Here is a 14,069-nt window from a genome sequence, read left to right as displayed (position 1 = left end):
GTGATGTAAGGAATTATGGGAACATGAGTTGCATCTTTACTGAAGCATCTCCAAAAGTCACCCAAAAGGAGATTGCATTCACAACACATAGGGAAAGCCATCAATTGTTCTCTGCCTTTGTTGAATTCGGGATTTAAGGGACAGCATGTGTTTCCTTCGGCACCCTCAGCCTCCTCTCCCCCTCCCTGCAACAACTTTTATTATTATTATTATTGTTATTATTATTATTATTATTATTACTTTGAGACGGAGTCAAGCTCTGTTGCCCAGGCTGGAGTGCAGTGGCACGATCTTGGCTCACTGCAGCCTCTGCCTCCCGGGTTCAAGCAATTCTCCTGCCTCAGCCTCCTGAATAGCTGAGACTACAGGCGAGTGCCACCACGTCTGGCTAATTTTTGTATTTTTAGTAGAGATGGGGTTTCACCATGTTGGCCAGGCTGGTCTTGAACTCCTGGCTTCAAGTGATCCACCCGCTTCAGCCTCCCGAAGTGCTGGGATTACAGGTGTGAGCCACTGCGCCTGGCTCCTCCCTGCAACTTCTAAACAAACTGCCACATGCTCTCCGCCAGCACCTGCCTTCCCATCTCTCCCTGTCCCTCTGTGTTCCCGTCTTTGTGTCCGCCGCACAATGACCAGCTCCCCTTCACAGTGTGGGACCAGTTCCACCCAGGTAGCGAGGCCAGGTTCCCAGCTGAGCTGGCAAAGACCCACTCTCCTTGGTGGGCAGGGGGTGCATGGGTGGGGCAGAAGAGATGCCTCTGGACTAGACCAAACCTGGATTGAACCAAGTTTCTTTTTTTTCATTGTTTGAAATGGAGTTTCACTCTTGTTGCCCTGGCTGGGGTGCGACGACACTCTCTCAGCTCACTGCAACCTCTGTCTCTGGGCTTCAAGCGATTCTCCTGCCTCAGCCTCCTAAGTAGCTTGGATTACAGGCACCTGCCACCATGCCCAGCTAAATTTTGTATTTTTAGTAGAGACGGGAATTCACCATGTTGGCCAGGCTGGTCTCGTACTCTTGACCTCAGGTGATCTACCCGCCTCGGCCTCCCAAAGTGTTGGGATTACAGGCATGAGCCACCACTCCCAGCCAACTGAACCAAGTTTCTTATCCCTTGCTGCATTTGCGCCAAGGTTTCAGTGACGTATTCAGCAAATGAGACCCAACCTGGGGAGGTTGTCGACCTGCGGATCAGGGCTGCAAGGGGCAGCTGTGTGTGCGTCGCCGCAGTTGATAAGAGTGTCTACCTGCTCAGGTCTGGGTTCCGGCTGACTCCTGCCCAGGTGAGCAGACCCCTCGGGCTTGGGTTCTAGACCTCCACGGGGCCTTACCTTCTCTTGCTCTCCCTTTCCCATCTCTCATTCCAATAAATGAAGAGTGGCATTTGAATCCAGATTCGCTTTCTCCGTCGGGTTCATTTTTCAGGGAACCTAATGGGTGTCTGATAAATCCTTCCTGCTGCTTTAGCGCAGTTGCAAGATCAGGGAGTCAAGGTCATCAGATTTTTGCAACATGACATTGGGCCAGGTCTCATCTCTCTGGCTCCAATTTGCCCATCTTATTTTATATTCTTTTTAGGGTTGGGATCTTGCTCTGTTGCCTGGGCTGGAGTGCAGTGGCGTGATCATAGCTCACTGTAGTGAACACCTCCTGGGCTTAAGCGATCCTCCCACCTCAGTCTCCAGAGTAGCTGGGGCTACAGGCATGCACCACCACGCCTGGCTAATTTTTTCTATCTTTTGTAGGGGTGGGATCTTGCTGTGTTGCCCAGGCTGATCTCAAACTCCTTTGCTCAAGCCAGCCTCCTGTTTCAGCCTCCCCAGTGACTGGGATTAGAGGCGTGTGCCACTGTGCGTGGCTTCTGTTTGCCCATCTTCAAATGGGCTGATGCTACCAGTGCCCATCTCCTGGAGGTTGTCATGATGTGATAAAGAGGTTGGGATGGGAACATGCCACACCCACGGGAGCCAGTTTGGGTTGTAAAGAAAACTTCAGCTGACCAGTCTCTGTCCCCCTTTGCCTGCAGGTTTTCCAGGAACTGGAAGATTATGATGTTTCTGATTCCTTTGGCGTGTCCAGGGACGATGGTCCTTTTTGGTGGGCTGGGCTGACGGCCCAACGACGCCGGCGCTCCTCCGTCTTCCCGTGGCCTTGGGGCATCACCAAGGATTCTGGGTTTGCCTTCACCGTAAGGAGAGGTGGTCTCAGATCCCTCTGCCCCCTTCTAAGGTCCTCTTGCCTAGAAATAAGAGTCTTGGAGATCCAGAAATGGGTTGGAAACAGAATTGGAAGCTTTTCTTTCTTTCTTTTGAGATGGGGTCTTGCTCTGTGGCCCAGGCTGGAGTGCAGTGGTGCGATCATAGCTCACTGCAGCCTCAAACACCTGTGCTCAAGTGATCCTCCCACCTCAGTCTCCCAAGTAGCTGGAACTATAGGTGCATGCCACCACACCTGGCTAATTTTATTTTACTTTATTTCTTTGTAGAGATGGGGTCTTGCTGTGTGGCCCTGGCTAGCGTCAAACTCCTGGCCTTGAGCAATCCTCCTGCCTCAACTTCCCAAAGTGTTAGGATTACAAGCATGAGCCATTGCACCCAGCCTTCCAAACTTTTCTTTTTCATTTCTCCCCAATGAAAGCTCACAAGGAGATCCTTCCAATTTGCAAAGCCATGGAGAGCAGAATGTTATGCATGTCAATGGTCAGGTTCAAATAGGTAACTTGAACTCGTGATGGGATGTGTTATGACATTGACATGGTTTGCTGCGAGGAAAACCTTCTCATTGGGAGCTGTGGGTGCCAGTAGCTCTTAGCTCTGCCTCGGCTTTGGTTAACTTGGTTGTGTGTCTGGCAGCTTTCAAGCAGAAGGAGGTGGCTGTGTTCCCAGGTGGCAGGGGGTCTGAACTGCATAGGTGATCCTCCTGCCTCAGCCTCCCCAGTTGCTGGGATTAGAGGCATGAGCCACTGTGCCCAGCTCCAGTTTACCCATCTTAAAAAGTGCTAATGGGGCGCCTGTGGTCCCAGCTACTCGGGAGGCTGAGGCAGGAGAATGGCGTGAACCTGGGGGACGGAGCTTGCAGTGAGCCAAGATTGCGCCACTGCACTCCAGCCTGGGCGACAGAGCGAGACTCCGTCTCAAAAAAAAAAAAAAAAAGGGCTAATGGTGGCTGGGCGTGGTGGCTCACGCCTGTAATCCCAGCACTTTGGGAGGCTGAGGTGGGCGGATCACAAGGTCAAAAGATCGAGACCATCCTGGCCAACATGGTGAAACCCCCTCTCTACTAAAAACACAATAATTAGCTGGGCATTGTGGTGCATGCCTGTAGTCCCAGCTACTTGGGAGGCTGAGACAGGAGAATCACTTGAACCTGGGAGGTGGAGGTTGCAGTGAGCAGAGATCACATCACTGCACTCCAGCCTGGGGACAGAGCGAGACTCCGTCTCAAAAAAAAAAAAAAAAAAAAAGGGCTAATGTTATCAGGTGCCCATCTCTGGATGTTGTCATGATGTGATATAGATAGAAAGGGATTGGGATGGGAGCATGCTTTGCCCTTCAGGGTCACACGGGGTCACACCTTAGGGTGCTGGTGGTCTCCACTCAAATGCATGTCCTGTTGGAGGGTGCCTTTCATTTCAGTTTTAAAAAATATTTCTGGCCAGGTGTGGTGTCTCAAGCCTGTAATCCCAGCACTTTGGGAGGCCAAGACAGGTGGATCACCTGAAGTCAGGAGTTCAAGACCAGCCTGGCCAACATGGTGAAACCCCATCTCTACTAAAAATACAAAAATTAGCCGGGTGTGGTGGTGGGCGCCTGTAATCCCAGCTACTCGGGAAGCTAAAGCAGGAGAAGCTCTGGAACTGGGAGGCAGAGGTTACAGTGATCACACCACTGCACTCCAGCCTGGGTGGTAGAGCGAGACTCTGTCTCAAAAAATAAAATAAATAAATAAATAAATAAATAAATAAATAATATTTCAAAGGCATCCTTCCCTCCCTGACCTGTGTTGCTTTTATTATGAAATTTTCCAAACATGCAGAAAGGTTGAGCGAATTAGACAACAAACACCCACATGCCCGCCACCTAGTTCCCACAGTTCTATTTGCTAAAAAAAAACCCCAAAACAAAACAAAACAAAACAAAACAAAAAAACAAAAACAAAAAAAAAATTTTTCTTTTTTTGAGACAAGATCTCATTTTGTCACCCAGGCTGGTATGCAGTGGCGTGATCTCAGCTCACTGCAGTCTTGACCTGGGCTCAAGCGATCCTCCTGCCTCAGCCTCCTGAGTAGCTGGGACCATAGAACACACCATCATGCCTTGCTAATTTTTTTGTATTTATAGAGATGGGGTTTCACCATATCACCCAGGCTGGTCTTGAACTCCTGGGCTCAATGGCTCCACCCACCTTAGCCTCCCGAAGTGCTGGGATTACAGACATACACCACTGCACCTGGCAAAATAAACCTTTTTTTTTTTTTTTTTTGAAAAATAACATTTCAGTTATGAGTATGTGAACTGCCTGGCAGTTTGAACTCCAGGTCCCTTCTGGAAGTCAGAGGTGATGCCTTTGAGTCAAAGGAACTGGGTTTAAATTTCTTATTCACAGGCCGGGTGCGGTGGCTCACGCCTGTAATCCCAGCACTTTGGGAGGCTGAGACGGGAGGATCACGAGGTCAGGAGATTGAGACCATTCTGGCTAACACAGTGAAACCCCGTCTCTACTAAAAATACAAAAAATTAGCCGGGCGTGGTGGCGGGCGCCAGTAGTCCCAGCTACTCGGGAGGCTGCGGCGGGAGAGAATGGGAGGTAGAACTTACAGTGAGCCGAGATTGTGCCACTGCCCTCCAGCCTGGGCGACAGAGCGAGACTCCGTCTAAAAAAAAAAAAATTCTTGTTCACAAATCCAAGTCAGCCCAGGCTAGAGTGAGTCTTCTTTCAAATCCAGTTGCTCCCAGTAATTAGTACAATGATGAGGACATAATAAAAAGACCTAATTGCATAGCCGGGCGTGGTGGTGCACTCCTCTAGTCCCAGCTACTCAGGAGGCTGAGGTGCGAGGATCGCCTGAGCCTGGGAGTTTGAGGCTGCAGTGAGCTATGATTGCAGCACTGCACCCCAGCCTGAACCACAGAGCGAGGCCGTCTCTAATAATACTAATACTAATAAAAGAGATCGTTGCATCCCACCGTTGGTCCTTGGTTGGGGTCAGGTACTGCGCCAACTGATTTCGTCCCCTGCTCTCCCCTCACTTCCCCTCCCCTTCCCTTTCCTTCTTTTCCTTTCTTTTCTTTTTCTTTTGAGACAGAGTCTTGCTCTATTGCCCAGGCTGGAGTGCAGTGGTGTGATCTTGGCTCACTGCAACCTCCGCCTCCTGGGTTCCAGTGATTCTCCTGCCTCAGCCTCCCAAGTAACTGGGATTACAGGTGCCCACCACCACGCCTGGCTAATTCTTGTATTTTTAGTAGAGATGGGGTTTCACCATGTTGGCCAGTCTGGTCTTGAACTCCTGATCTCAAGTGATCCGCCCACCTTGGCCTCCCAAAATGCTGGGATTACAGGCATGTGCCACCACGCCTGGCCATGATTTTTCTAATTGAGATGAAATTCATATAACATAAAACTCACCATTTAAAATTCAGTGGCATTTATTATATTCACAGTGCCATGCAACCACCACCCCTACCTAATTCCAGAACATTTTCATCCACCAAAAGGAAACCCCGTCCCCAGTAGCAATCACTCCCCATTTCCCCTCCCTCAGCCCCTGGCAGTCACCAGTCGATCTGCCTTCCGTCTCTGTGGATTTTCCTGTTCTGGGCGTTTCATCTTAACGGAATCATACAACACGTGGCCTTTTGTGTTTGGACCATCTAATTTGGTTCCACAGTTCAAATGTGCTGTTCTCTCTTCTTCTCCACCCTGGATGGTCACTGGGTCCCATGTTCTCCACAGCCTGTGCCACCAAACCCAGAGTAAAAGAATGACGCCCCCATGGTGGTGGGTGCCTATGGTCCCAGCTACTCAGGAGGCTGAGGCAGGAGAATGGCGTGAACCTGGGAGGTGGAGCTTGCAGTGAGCCGAGATCGCACCACTGCACTCCAGCCTGGGCGACAGAGCGAGACTCCGTCTCAAAAAAAAAAAAAACAAAACAAAACACAACAAAACAAACCCCAAAAAGCAAAAAAAGAATGATGCCCCCAAGGTTGCCACAAACTGATATTGGGACAATAGCCACAGGGTGATTCATTCCCTTATGCTTCTGGGGGCTGTCAGCATCCACTTCCCCACCAATGGTTTGGGTGTTGTCTATTGCCTAGGAAACGGGACTGGTGGTGATGACCGACCGAGTGAGCCTGAACCACCGGCAGGACGGTGGCCTCTACACCGATGAGGCTGTCCCCGCTTTCCAGCCCCACACAGGGAGCCTGGTGGCAGCGGCTCCTTCCAGGCACCCCCCCAGGTAACAGTTTATACGTTGAGCATGGTTTTCTAACCCTGATGCTATTGACGTTTAGGGCTTGTCTTAGTCCTTCCTGGCTGCTGTAACAGAAGACCATAGACCGAGTGGCTTATAAACAACTGAAATTTATTTCACATGGTTCTTGGGACTGGGAAGTCCAAGAACAGGGTACCAGCAGATTGGGTGTCTGGTGAGGGCTCACTTCCTGCTTCATTGATGGTGCCTTCTGCCTTCTTGCTGTATCTTCATATGGCAGAAGGAGTGAGGGAGCTCTCTGTAGCCTTTTTTTTTCTTTTTTTTTTTTTTGAGATGGAGTCTCACTCACTCTGTCCCCCAGGCTGGAAATGCAGTAGTGTGATCTCAGCTCCCTGCAACCTCCACCTCCCAGGTTCAAGTGATTCTCCTGCCTCAGCCTCCTGAGTAGCTGGGATTACAGGCATGCCACCATGCCTGGCTAATTTTTGTATTTTTAGTAGAGACAGGGTTTCACCATGTTGGCCAGGCTGGTCATGAACTGGCCTCAAGTGATTCGCCTGCCACAGCTTCCCAAAGTGCTGGGATTACAGGTGTGAGCCACTGTACCTGGCCCGGAAGAAAATTTTAACTAAATAACAGGTGTTTTTCTTTCTTTCTTTCTTTTTTTGTTTTTGAGACAGAATCTTGCTCTGTCGCCCAGGCTGGAGTGCAGTGGCGCGATCTCAGCTCACTGCAAGCTCCACCTCCCAGGTTCACGCCATTCTCCTGCCTCAGCCTCCTGAGTAGCTGGGACTATAGGCGCCCGCCACCACACCCAGCTAACTTTTTTTTTTGTATTTTTAGTAGAGACGGGGTTTCACTGTGTTAGCCAGGATGGTCTCGATCTCCTGACCTTGTGATCCGCCCTCCTCGGCCTCTCAAAGTGCTGGGATTACAGGCGTGAGCCACCGCGCCCAGCAATAACAGATGTTTTTAAAGTATAGTATTAACAACTGCTATTACTAAGGTTTTGTTTTGTTTTTTTTTGAGATGGAGCCTGGCTCTGTTGCCCAGGCTGGAGTGCAGTGGTGCGAGCTTGGCTCACTGCAGCCTCCACCTCCCAGATTCAAGTGATTCTCCTGCCTCAATCTCCTGAGTAGCTGGGATTACATGCATGCCACCATGCCCAGCTAATTTTTGTATTTTTAGTAGAGACAGGATTTCACCATGTTAGGCACGCTGGTCTCAAACTCCTGGCCTCGAGTGATTTGCCTGCTGTGGCCTCCCAAAGTGCTGGGATTACAGGCGTGAGCCTCTGCACCCGGCCTAGAGTCCCTTTTGTAAGGACCCTAATCCCATTCATGAGCACTCCACTTTCATAACCTAATCATCTCTTAGAAGCTTCACCTCAACACCATCACCTTGGAGGTTAAGATTTGAACATATGAATTTTCAGGGGGATGCAAACATTGAGTCCATTGCAGGGTAGGATTATTCTCTGCACTGTGAGGGGTGTTGAGCACTGTAGAGTGTTGAGCAGCATCCCTGACCTCCACCCACTAGATGTCAGTCACACTCCTTCCCAGTTGTAACAACCAAAAATATCTCCAGACATTGCCCAGTGTTCCCTGGGGGCCATTGGCATAGCAGGCTAGGACACTGAATGCTTCATATACCTCCTCCCTACCCAATTCTTGGCCCTGCCCCAGTGCACAAGATTAGGGATATGGAAGAGAGAAGAAAATGAATCAGGAGAGCTGACCTGTCTGAGGACAGAGGGATCTGGGCAGGGTGAGAACCTGGGGCTTGATCTCCCAACTCTCAGAGACTCTGTTTAGAGAGTTCTTTATTTTGTCCTTTCTCCTTCCTCCCATCCTTCCCTCCTCTTCCTTCTACTCTGTTTCTCCTTCTTCTCCAATTCTACCTTCATGAGGTAGACACAAAGTAATTACTTTTCAGTCTTTCTCATCTTAAATATAAACACTTGGCTGGGCACAGTGGCTCATGCCTGTAACCCCAGCACTTTGGAAGGCCAAGGCAGGCAGATCACTTGAGCCTAGGAGTTTGAGACCAGCCTGGGCACATGGCAAAACCTTATCTCTATACAAATACAAAAATTAACCATGTGTGGTGGCTCATGCCTGTAGTCCCAGCTACTTGGGAGGCTGAGACTGGAGGATTGCTTGAGCCTGGGAAGGTTGAGGCTGCAGTGAGCTGTGATTGTGCTACTGCACTCCAGCCTGAGTGACACAGTGAGACTGTCTCTAATTAAAAAATAAATAAATAAATAAATAAATAAATAAAAACACTTAAGCCATTAGAGGATTATGAATTTTCCTCTGAGTACTGCTTTGGCTGCAGTCACATTGTGCTATGAAGTATTTCCAGTATTGCTCACTGTCAAATAGGTTCTAACTTTTGGAATGATTCCCTTTTTGAGGTATGACCTGTCCAGGAAACCTCTTGATTTGGTGGCCAGCCCTGGTGAGCCTGTCCATAGAAGGGTTCTCCATCTTTCAAGCCCTCTCTATATAAAACAAGAACCTTCTTGTGCCCCTCCATCCCCTCCCCAGTGGTTCCTGGATGCTTCAGTCCCCCAGGCTCTTCCTGCTGGGGCCACACGTTTAGCAGGCCTACAGGGTTCCTAGTTTCCCAACTCCTAATCAGGGAATTGGCAGATTAGGCTTCATACTGTAGTTTGGATACACATGGAAGCATTTTCAAGATGTGATTGGATGAGGAAGATTGGAATGCTGGCCCCAGGGCCTCTGTCAGCTGGCAGCCACCCCAGAGGCCCTGACCCACTCCCATGCATGACCCCTGAGAGCTTGTCCTGAAGCTGGTACAGAAGCAGCAGCTTTGTAAAACTCAAAACCATGAAGGCAATTGTAAATCACAGTGGAGAAAGGCATAAGAAATGCCTTCAAAATCAAGTGCCCATGCCTTTTTGTAATTGGAAAAAACACATCCTTATTCTGAGAGCAACATGTATATATATGTGTATATATATACACATATATATACACATATATGTGTATATATATAATATGTGTATATATATACACATATTATATATATTTTTTTGGTGAGATGGAGCCTCACTCTGTTGCCCAGGCTGGAGTGTAGTGGCGCCATCTTGGCTTACTACAAGCTCTACCTCCCAGGTTCATGCCATTCTCCTGTCTCAGCCTCCCAAGTAGCTGGGACTACAGGCGCCCACCACCATGCCTGGCTAATTTTTGTTGTATTTTTTAGTAGAGACGGGGTTTCACCATGTTAGCCAGGATGGTCTCCATCTCCTGACCTCATGATCTGCCTGCCTTGGCCTCCCAAAGTGCTGGGATTACAGGCATGAGCCACTGCACCCGGCCATATATTTTTAATTATATATGTATTTTCTTTTTTAAAAAAATTATACTTTCAGTTCTAGGGTACATGTGCACAATGTGCAAGTTTGATACATAGGTATACATGTGCCGTGTTGGTTTGCTGCACCCATTAACTCATCATTTACATTAGGTATTACTCCTAATGCTATCCCTCCCCCAGCCCCCCACCCCCCGACAGGCCCCAGAGTGTGATGTTCCCCGCCCTGTGTCCAGGTGTGCTCATTGTTCAGTTCCCACCTATGAGTGAGAACATGTGGTATTTGGTTTTCTGTCTTTGTGATAGTTTGCTGAGAATGACGGTTTCCAGCTTCATCCGCGTCCCTGCAAAGGACATGAACTCATCCTTTTTTATGGCTGCACAGTATTCCATGGTGTATATGTGCCACATTTTCTTAATCCAGTCTATCACTGATGGACATTTGGGTTGGTTCCAAGTCTTTGCTATTGTGAATAGTGCCGCAATAAACATACGTGTGCATGTGTCTTTATAGTAGCATAATTTATAATCCTTTGGGTATATATCCAGTAACGGGATTGCTGGGTGAAATGGTATTTCTAGTTCTAGATCCTTGAGGAATCGCCACACTGTCTTCCACAATGGTTGAACTAATTTACACTCCCACCAACAGCGTAAAAGCATTCTTATTTCTCCACATCCTTTCCTGCATCTGTTGTTTCCTGACTTTTTAATGATCACCATTCTAATTGGCGTGAGATGGTATCTCATTGTAGTTTTGATTTGCATTTCTCTGATGGCCAGTGATGATGAGCATTTTTTCATGTGTTGGATGCATAAATGTCTTCTTTTGAGAAGTGTCTGTTCATATCCTTTGCCCACTTTTTGATGGGGTTGTTTTTTTCTTGTAAATTTGTTTGAGTTCTTTGTAGATTTTGGATATTAGCCCTTTGTCTGATGGGTAGATTGCAAAAATTTTCTCCCATTCTGTAGGTTGCCTGTTCACTCTGATGGTAGTTTCTTTTGCCATGCGGAAGCTCTTTAGTTTAATTAGATCCCATTTGTCAATTCTGGCTTTTGTTGCCATTGCTTTTGGTGTTTTAGTAATGAAGTCCTTGCCCATGCCTATGTCCTGAATGGTATTGCCTACGTTTTCTTCTACGGTTTTTATGGTTTTAGGTCTAACATTTAAGTCTTTAATCCATCTTGAATTAATTTTTGTATAAGGTGTAAGGAAGGGATCCAGTTTCAGCTTTCTACATATGGCTAGCCAGTTTTCCCAGCACCATTTATTAAATAGCAAATCCTTTCCCCATTTCTTGTTTTTGTCAGGTTTGTCAAAGATCAGATGATTGTAGATGTGTGGTGTTATTTCTGAGGCCTCTGTTCTGTTCCATTGGTCTATATATCTGTTTTGGTACCAGTACCATGCTGTTTTGGTTACTGTAGCCTTGTAGTATAGTTTGAACTCAGCATGATGCCTCCCGCTTTGTTCTTTTTGCTTAGGATTGTCTTGGCAATGTGGGCTCTTTTTGGTTCCATATGAACTTTAAAGTAGTTTTTTCCAATTCTGTGAAGAAAGTCATTGGTAGCTTGATGGGGATGGCATTGAATCTATAAATTACCTTGGGCAGTATGGCCATTTTAACTATATTGATTCTTCCTATCCATTAGCATGGAATGTTCTTCCATTTGTTTGTGTCCTCTTTTATTTCGTTGAGCAGTGGTTTGTAGTTCTCATTCAAGAGGTCCTTCACATCCCTTGTAAGTTGGATTCCTAGGTATTCTATTCTCTTTATAGCAATTGTGAATGCGATTTCACTTATGATTTGGCTCTCTGTTTGTCTGTTAATTGGTGTATAGGATTTTTGTGATTTTTGCACATTGATTTTGTATCCCGAGACTTTGCTGAAGTTGCATATCAGCTTAAGGAGGTTTTGGGCTGAGATGATGGGGTTTTCTAAATATACAATCATGTCATCTGCAAACAGGGACAATTTGACTTCCTCTTTTCCTGATTGAATACCCTTTATTTCTTTCTCTTGCTGATTGCCCTGGCCAGAACTTCCAACACTATGTTGAATAGGAGTGGTGAGAGAGGGCATCCTTGTCTTCTGCCAGTTTTCAAAGGGAATGCTTCCAGTTTTTGCCCGTTCAGTATGATATTGGCTGTGGGTTTGTCATAAATAGCCCTTATTATTTTGAGATATATTCCATCAATACCTAGTTTATTGAGAGTTTTTAGCATGAAGGGCTGTTGAATTTTGTCAAAGACCTTTTTTTTTTTTTTTTTGAGATGGAGTGCAGTGCTGGAGTGCAGTGGTGCAATCTCGGCTCACTGCAAGCTCTGCCTCCCAGGTTCACGCCACTCTCCTGCCTCAGCCTCCCGAGTAGCTGGGACTACAGGCGCCCGCCACTACGCCCGGCTAATTTTTTGTATTTTTAGTAGAGACAGGGTTTCACTGTGTTAGCCAGGATGGTCTCGATTTCCTCACCTTGTGATCTGCCTGCCTCAGCCTCCCAAAATGCTAGGATTACAGGCGTGAGCCACCACACCCAGCCCGAAGACCTTTTTTGCATCTATTGAGATGATCATGTGCTTTTTGTCATGGTTCTGTTTATGTGATGGATTTCGTTTATTGATTTGTGTACGTTGAACCAGCCTTGCATCCCAGAGATGACGCCGACTTGATCGTGGTGGATAAGAAGCTTTTTGATGTGCTGCTGGATTTTGTTTGCCAGTACTTTATTGAGGATTTTTGCATCGATGTTCATCAAGGATATTGGTCTAAAATTCTCTTTTTTTTGTTGTGTCTCTGCCAGGCTTTGGTATCAGGATGATGCTGGCCTCATAAAATGAGTTAGGGAGGATTCTTTCTTTTTCTATTGATTAGAATAGTTTCAGAAGGAATGGTATCAGCTCCTCTTTGTACTTCTGGTGGAATTCAGCTGTGAATCCTTCTGGTCCTGGACTTTTTTTGGTTGGTAGGCTATTAATTATTGCCTCAATTTCAGAGCCTGTTATTGGTCTAGTCAGAGATTCACCTTCTTCCTGGTTTAGTCTTGGGAGGGTGTATGTGTCCAGGAATTTATTCATTTCTTCTAGATTTTCTGGTTTATTTGCATAGAGGTGTTTATAGTATTCTCTGATGGTAGTTTGTATTTCTGTGGGATCAGTGGTGATATCCTCTTTATCATTTTTTATTGCATCTATTTGATTCTTCTCTCTTTTCTTCTTTATTAGTCTTGCTAGTGGTCTATCAATTTTGTTGATCTTTTCAAAAAACCAGCTCCTGGATTCATTGATTTTTTGAAGGGTTTTTGTGTCTCTGTCTCTTTCAGTTCTGCTCTGAACTTAGTTATTTCTTGCCTTCTGCTAGCTTTTGAATTTGCTCTTGCTTCTCTAGTTCTTTTAATTGTGATGTTAGGGTGTCGATTTTAGATCTTTCCTGCTTTCTGTTGTGGGCATTTAGTGCTATAAATTTCCCTCTACACACTGCTTTAAATGTGTCCCAGAGATTCTGGTATGTTGTGTCTTTGTTCTCATTGGTTTCAAAGAACATCTTTATTTCTGCCTTCATTCCGTTATTTACCCAGTAGTCATTCAGGAGCAGGTTGTTCAGTTTCCATGTGGTTGTGCGGTTTTGAGTGAGTTTCTTAATCCCGAGTTCTAATTTGATTGTGCTGTGGTCTGACAGTTTGTTGTGATTTCTGTTCTTTTACATTTGCTGAGGAGTGCTTTACTTCCAATTATGTGGTCAATTTTAGAATAAGTGTGATGTGGTGCTGAGAAGAATGTATATTCTGTTGTTTTAGGGTGGAGAGTTCTGTAGATGTCTATTAGGTCTGCTTGGTGCAGAGCTGAGTTCAAGTCCTGGATATCCTTGTTAACCTTCTGTCTCATTGATCTGTTTAATATTGATAGTGGGGTGTTAAAGTCTCCCATTATTATTGTGTGGGAGTCTAAGTCTCTTTGTAGGTCTCTAAGGACTTGCTTTATGAATCTGGGTGCTCCTGTATTGCATGCATATATATGTAGGATACTTAGCTCTTCTTGTTGAATTGATTCCTTTACCATTATGTAATGGCCTTCTTTGTCTCTTTTGATCTTTTTTGGTTTAAAGTCTGTTTTATCAGAGACCAGGATTGCAACCCCCGCCTTTTTTTGCTTTCCATTTGCTTGGTAGATCTTCCTCCATCCTTTTATTTTGAGACTGTGTGTGTCTCTGCACATGAGATGGGTCTCCCGAATACAGCACAATGATGGGTCTTGACTCTTTATCCAATTTGCCAGTCTGTGTCTTTTAA

At 46.4% G+C, this 14,069-nt stretch overlaps 1 protein-coding gene across 6 annotated transcripts in view; it reads left to right on the top strand.

The window, feature by feature from the left end:
• CPAMD8 (C3 and PZP like alpha-2-macroglobulin domain containing 8) overlaps positions 1 to 14,069 on the top strand; it is a 138,247-nt gene that overhangs the window by 51,663 nt on the left and 72,515 nt on the right. For all 6 annotated transcript variants that reach the window (XM_054539883.2, XM_054539886.2, XM_054539890.2 and 3 more), the window contains 3 exons: positions 1,135 to 1,284; positions 2,028 to 2,189; positions 6,319 to 6,461. In XM_054539883.2, the coding sequence (XP_054395858.2) occupies positions 1,135 to 1,284; positions 2,028 to 2,189; positions 6,319 to 6,461 (455 nt within the window). The remainder of the gene's footprint in view (positions 1 to 1,134; positions 1,285 to 2,027; positions 2,190 to 6,318; positions 6,462 to 14,069) is intronic.

This window comes from Pongo abelii, chromosome 20 (genome assembly GCF_028885655.2).
Source record: "Pongo abelii isolate AG06213 chromosome 20, NHGRI_mPonAbe1-v2.0_pri, whole genome shotgun sequence".
NCBI lineage: Eukaryota > Metazoa > Chordata > Mammalia > Primates > Hominidae > Pongo > Pongo abelii.
Note: the sequence above shows the minus strand (reverse complement) of the source record. Positions and strands in the feature narration are given on the sequence as shown.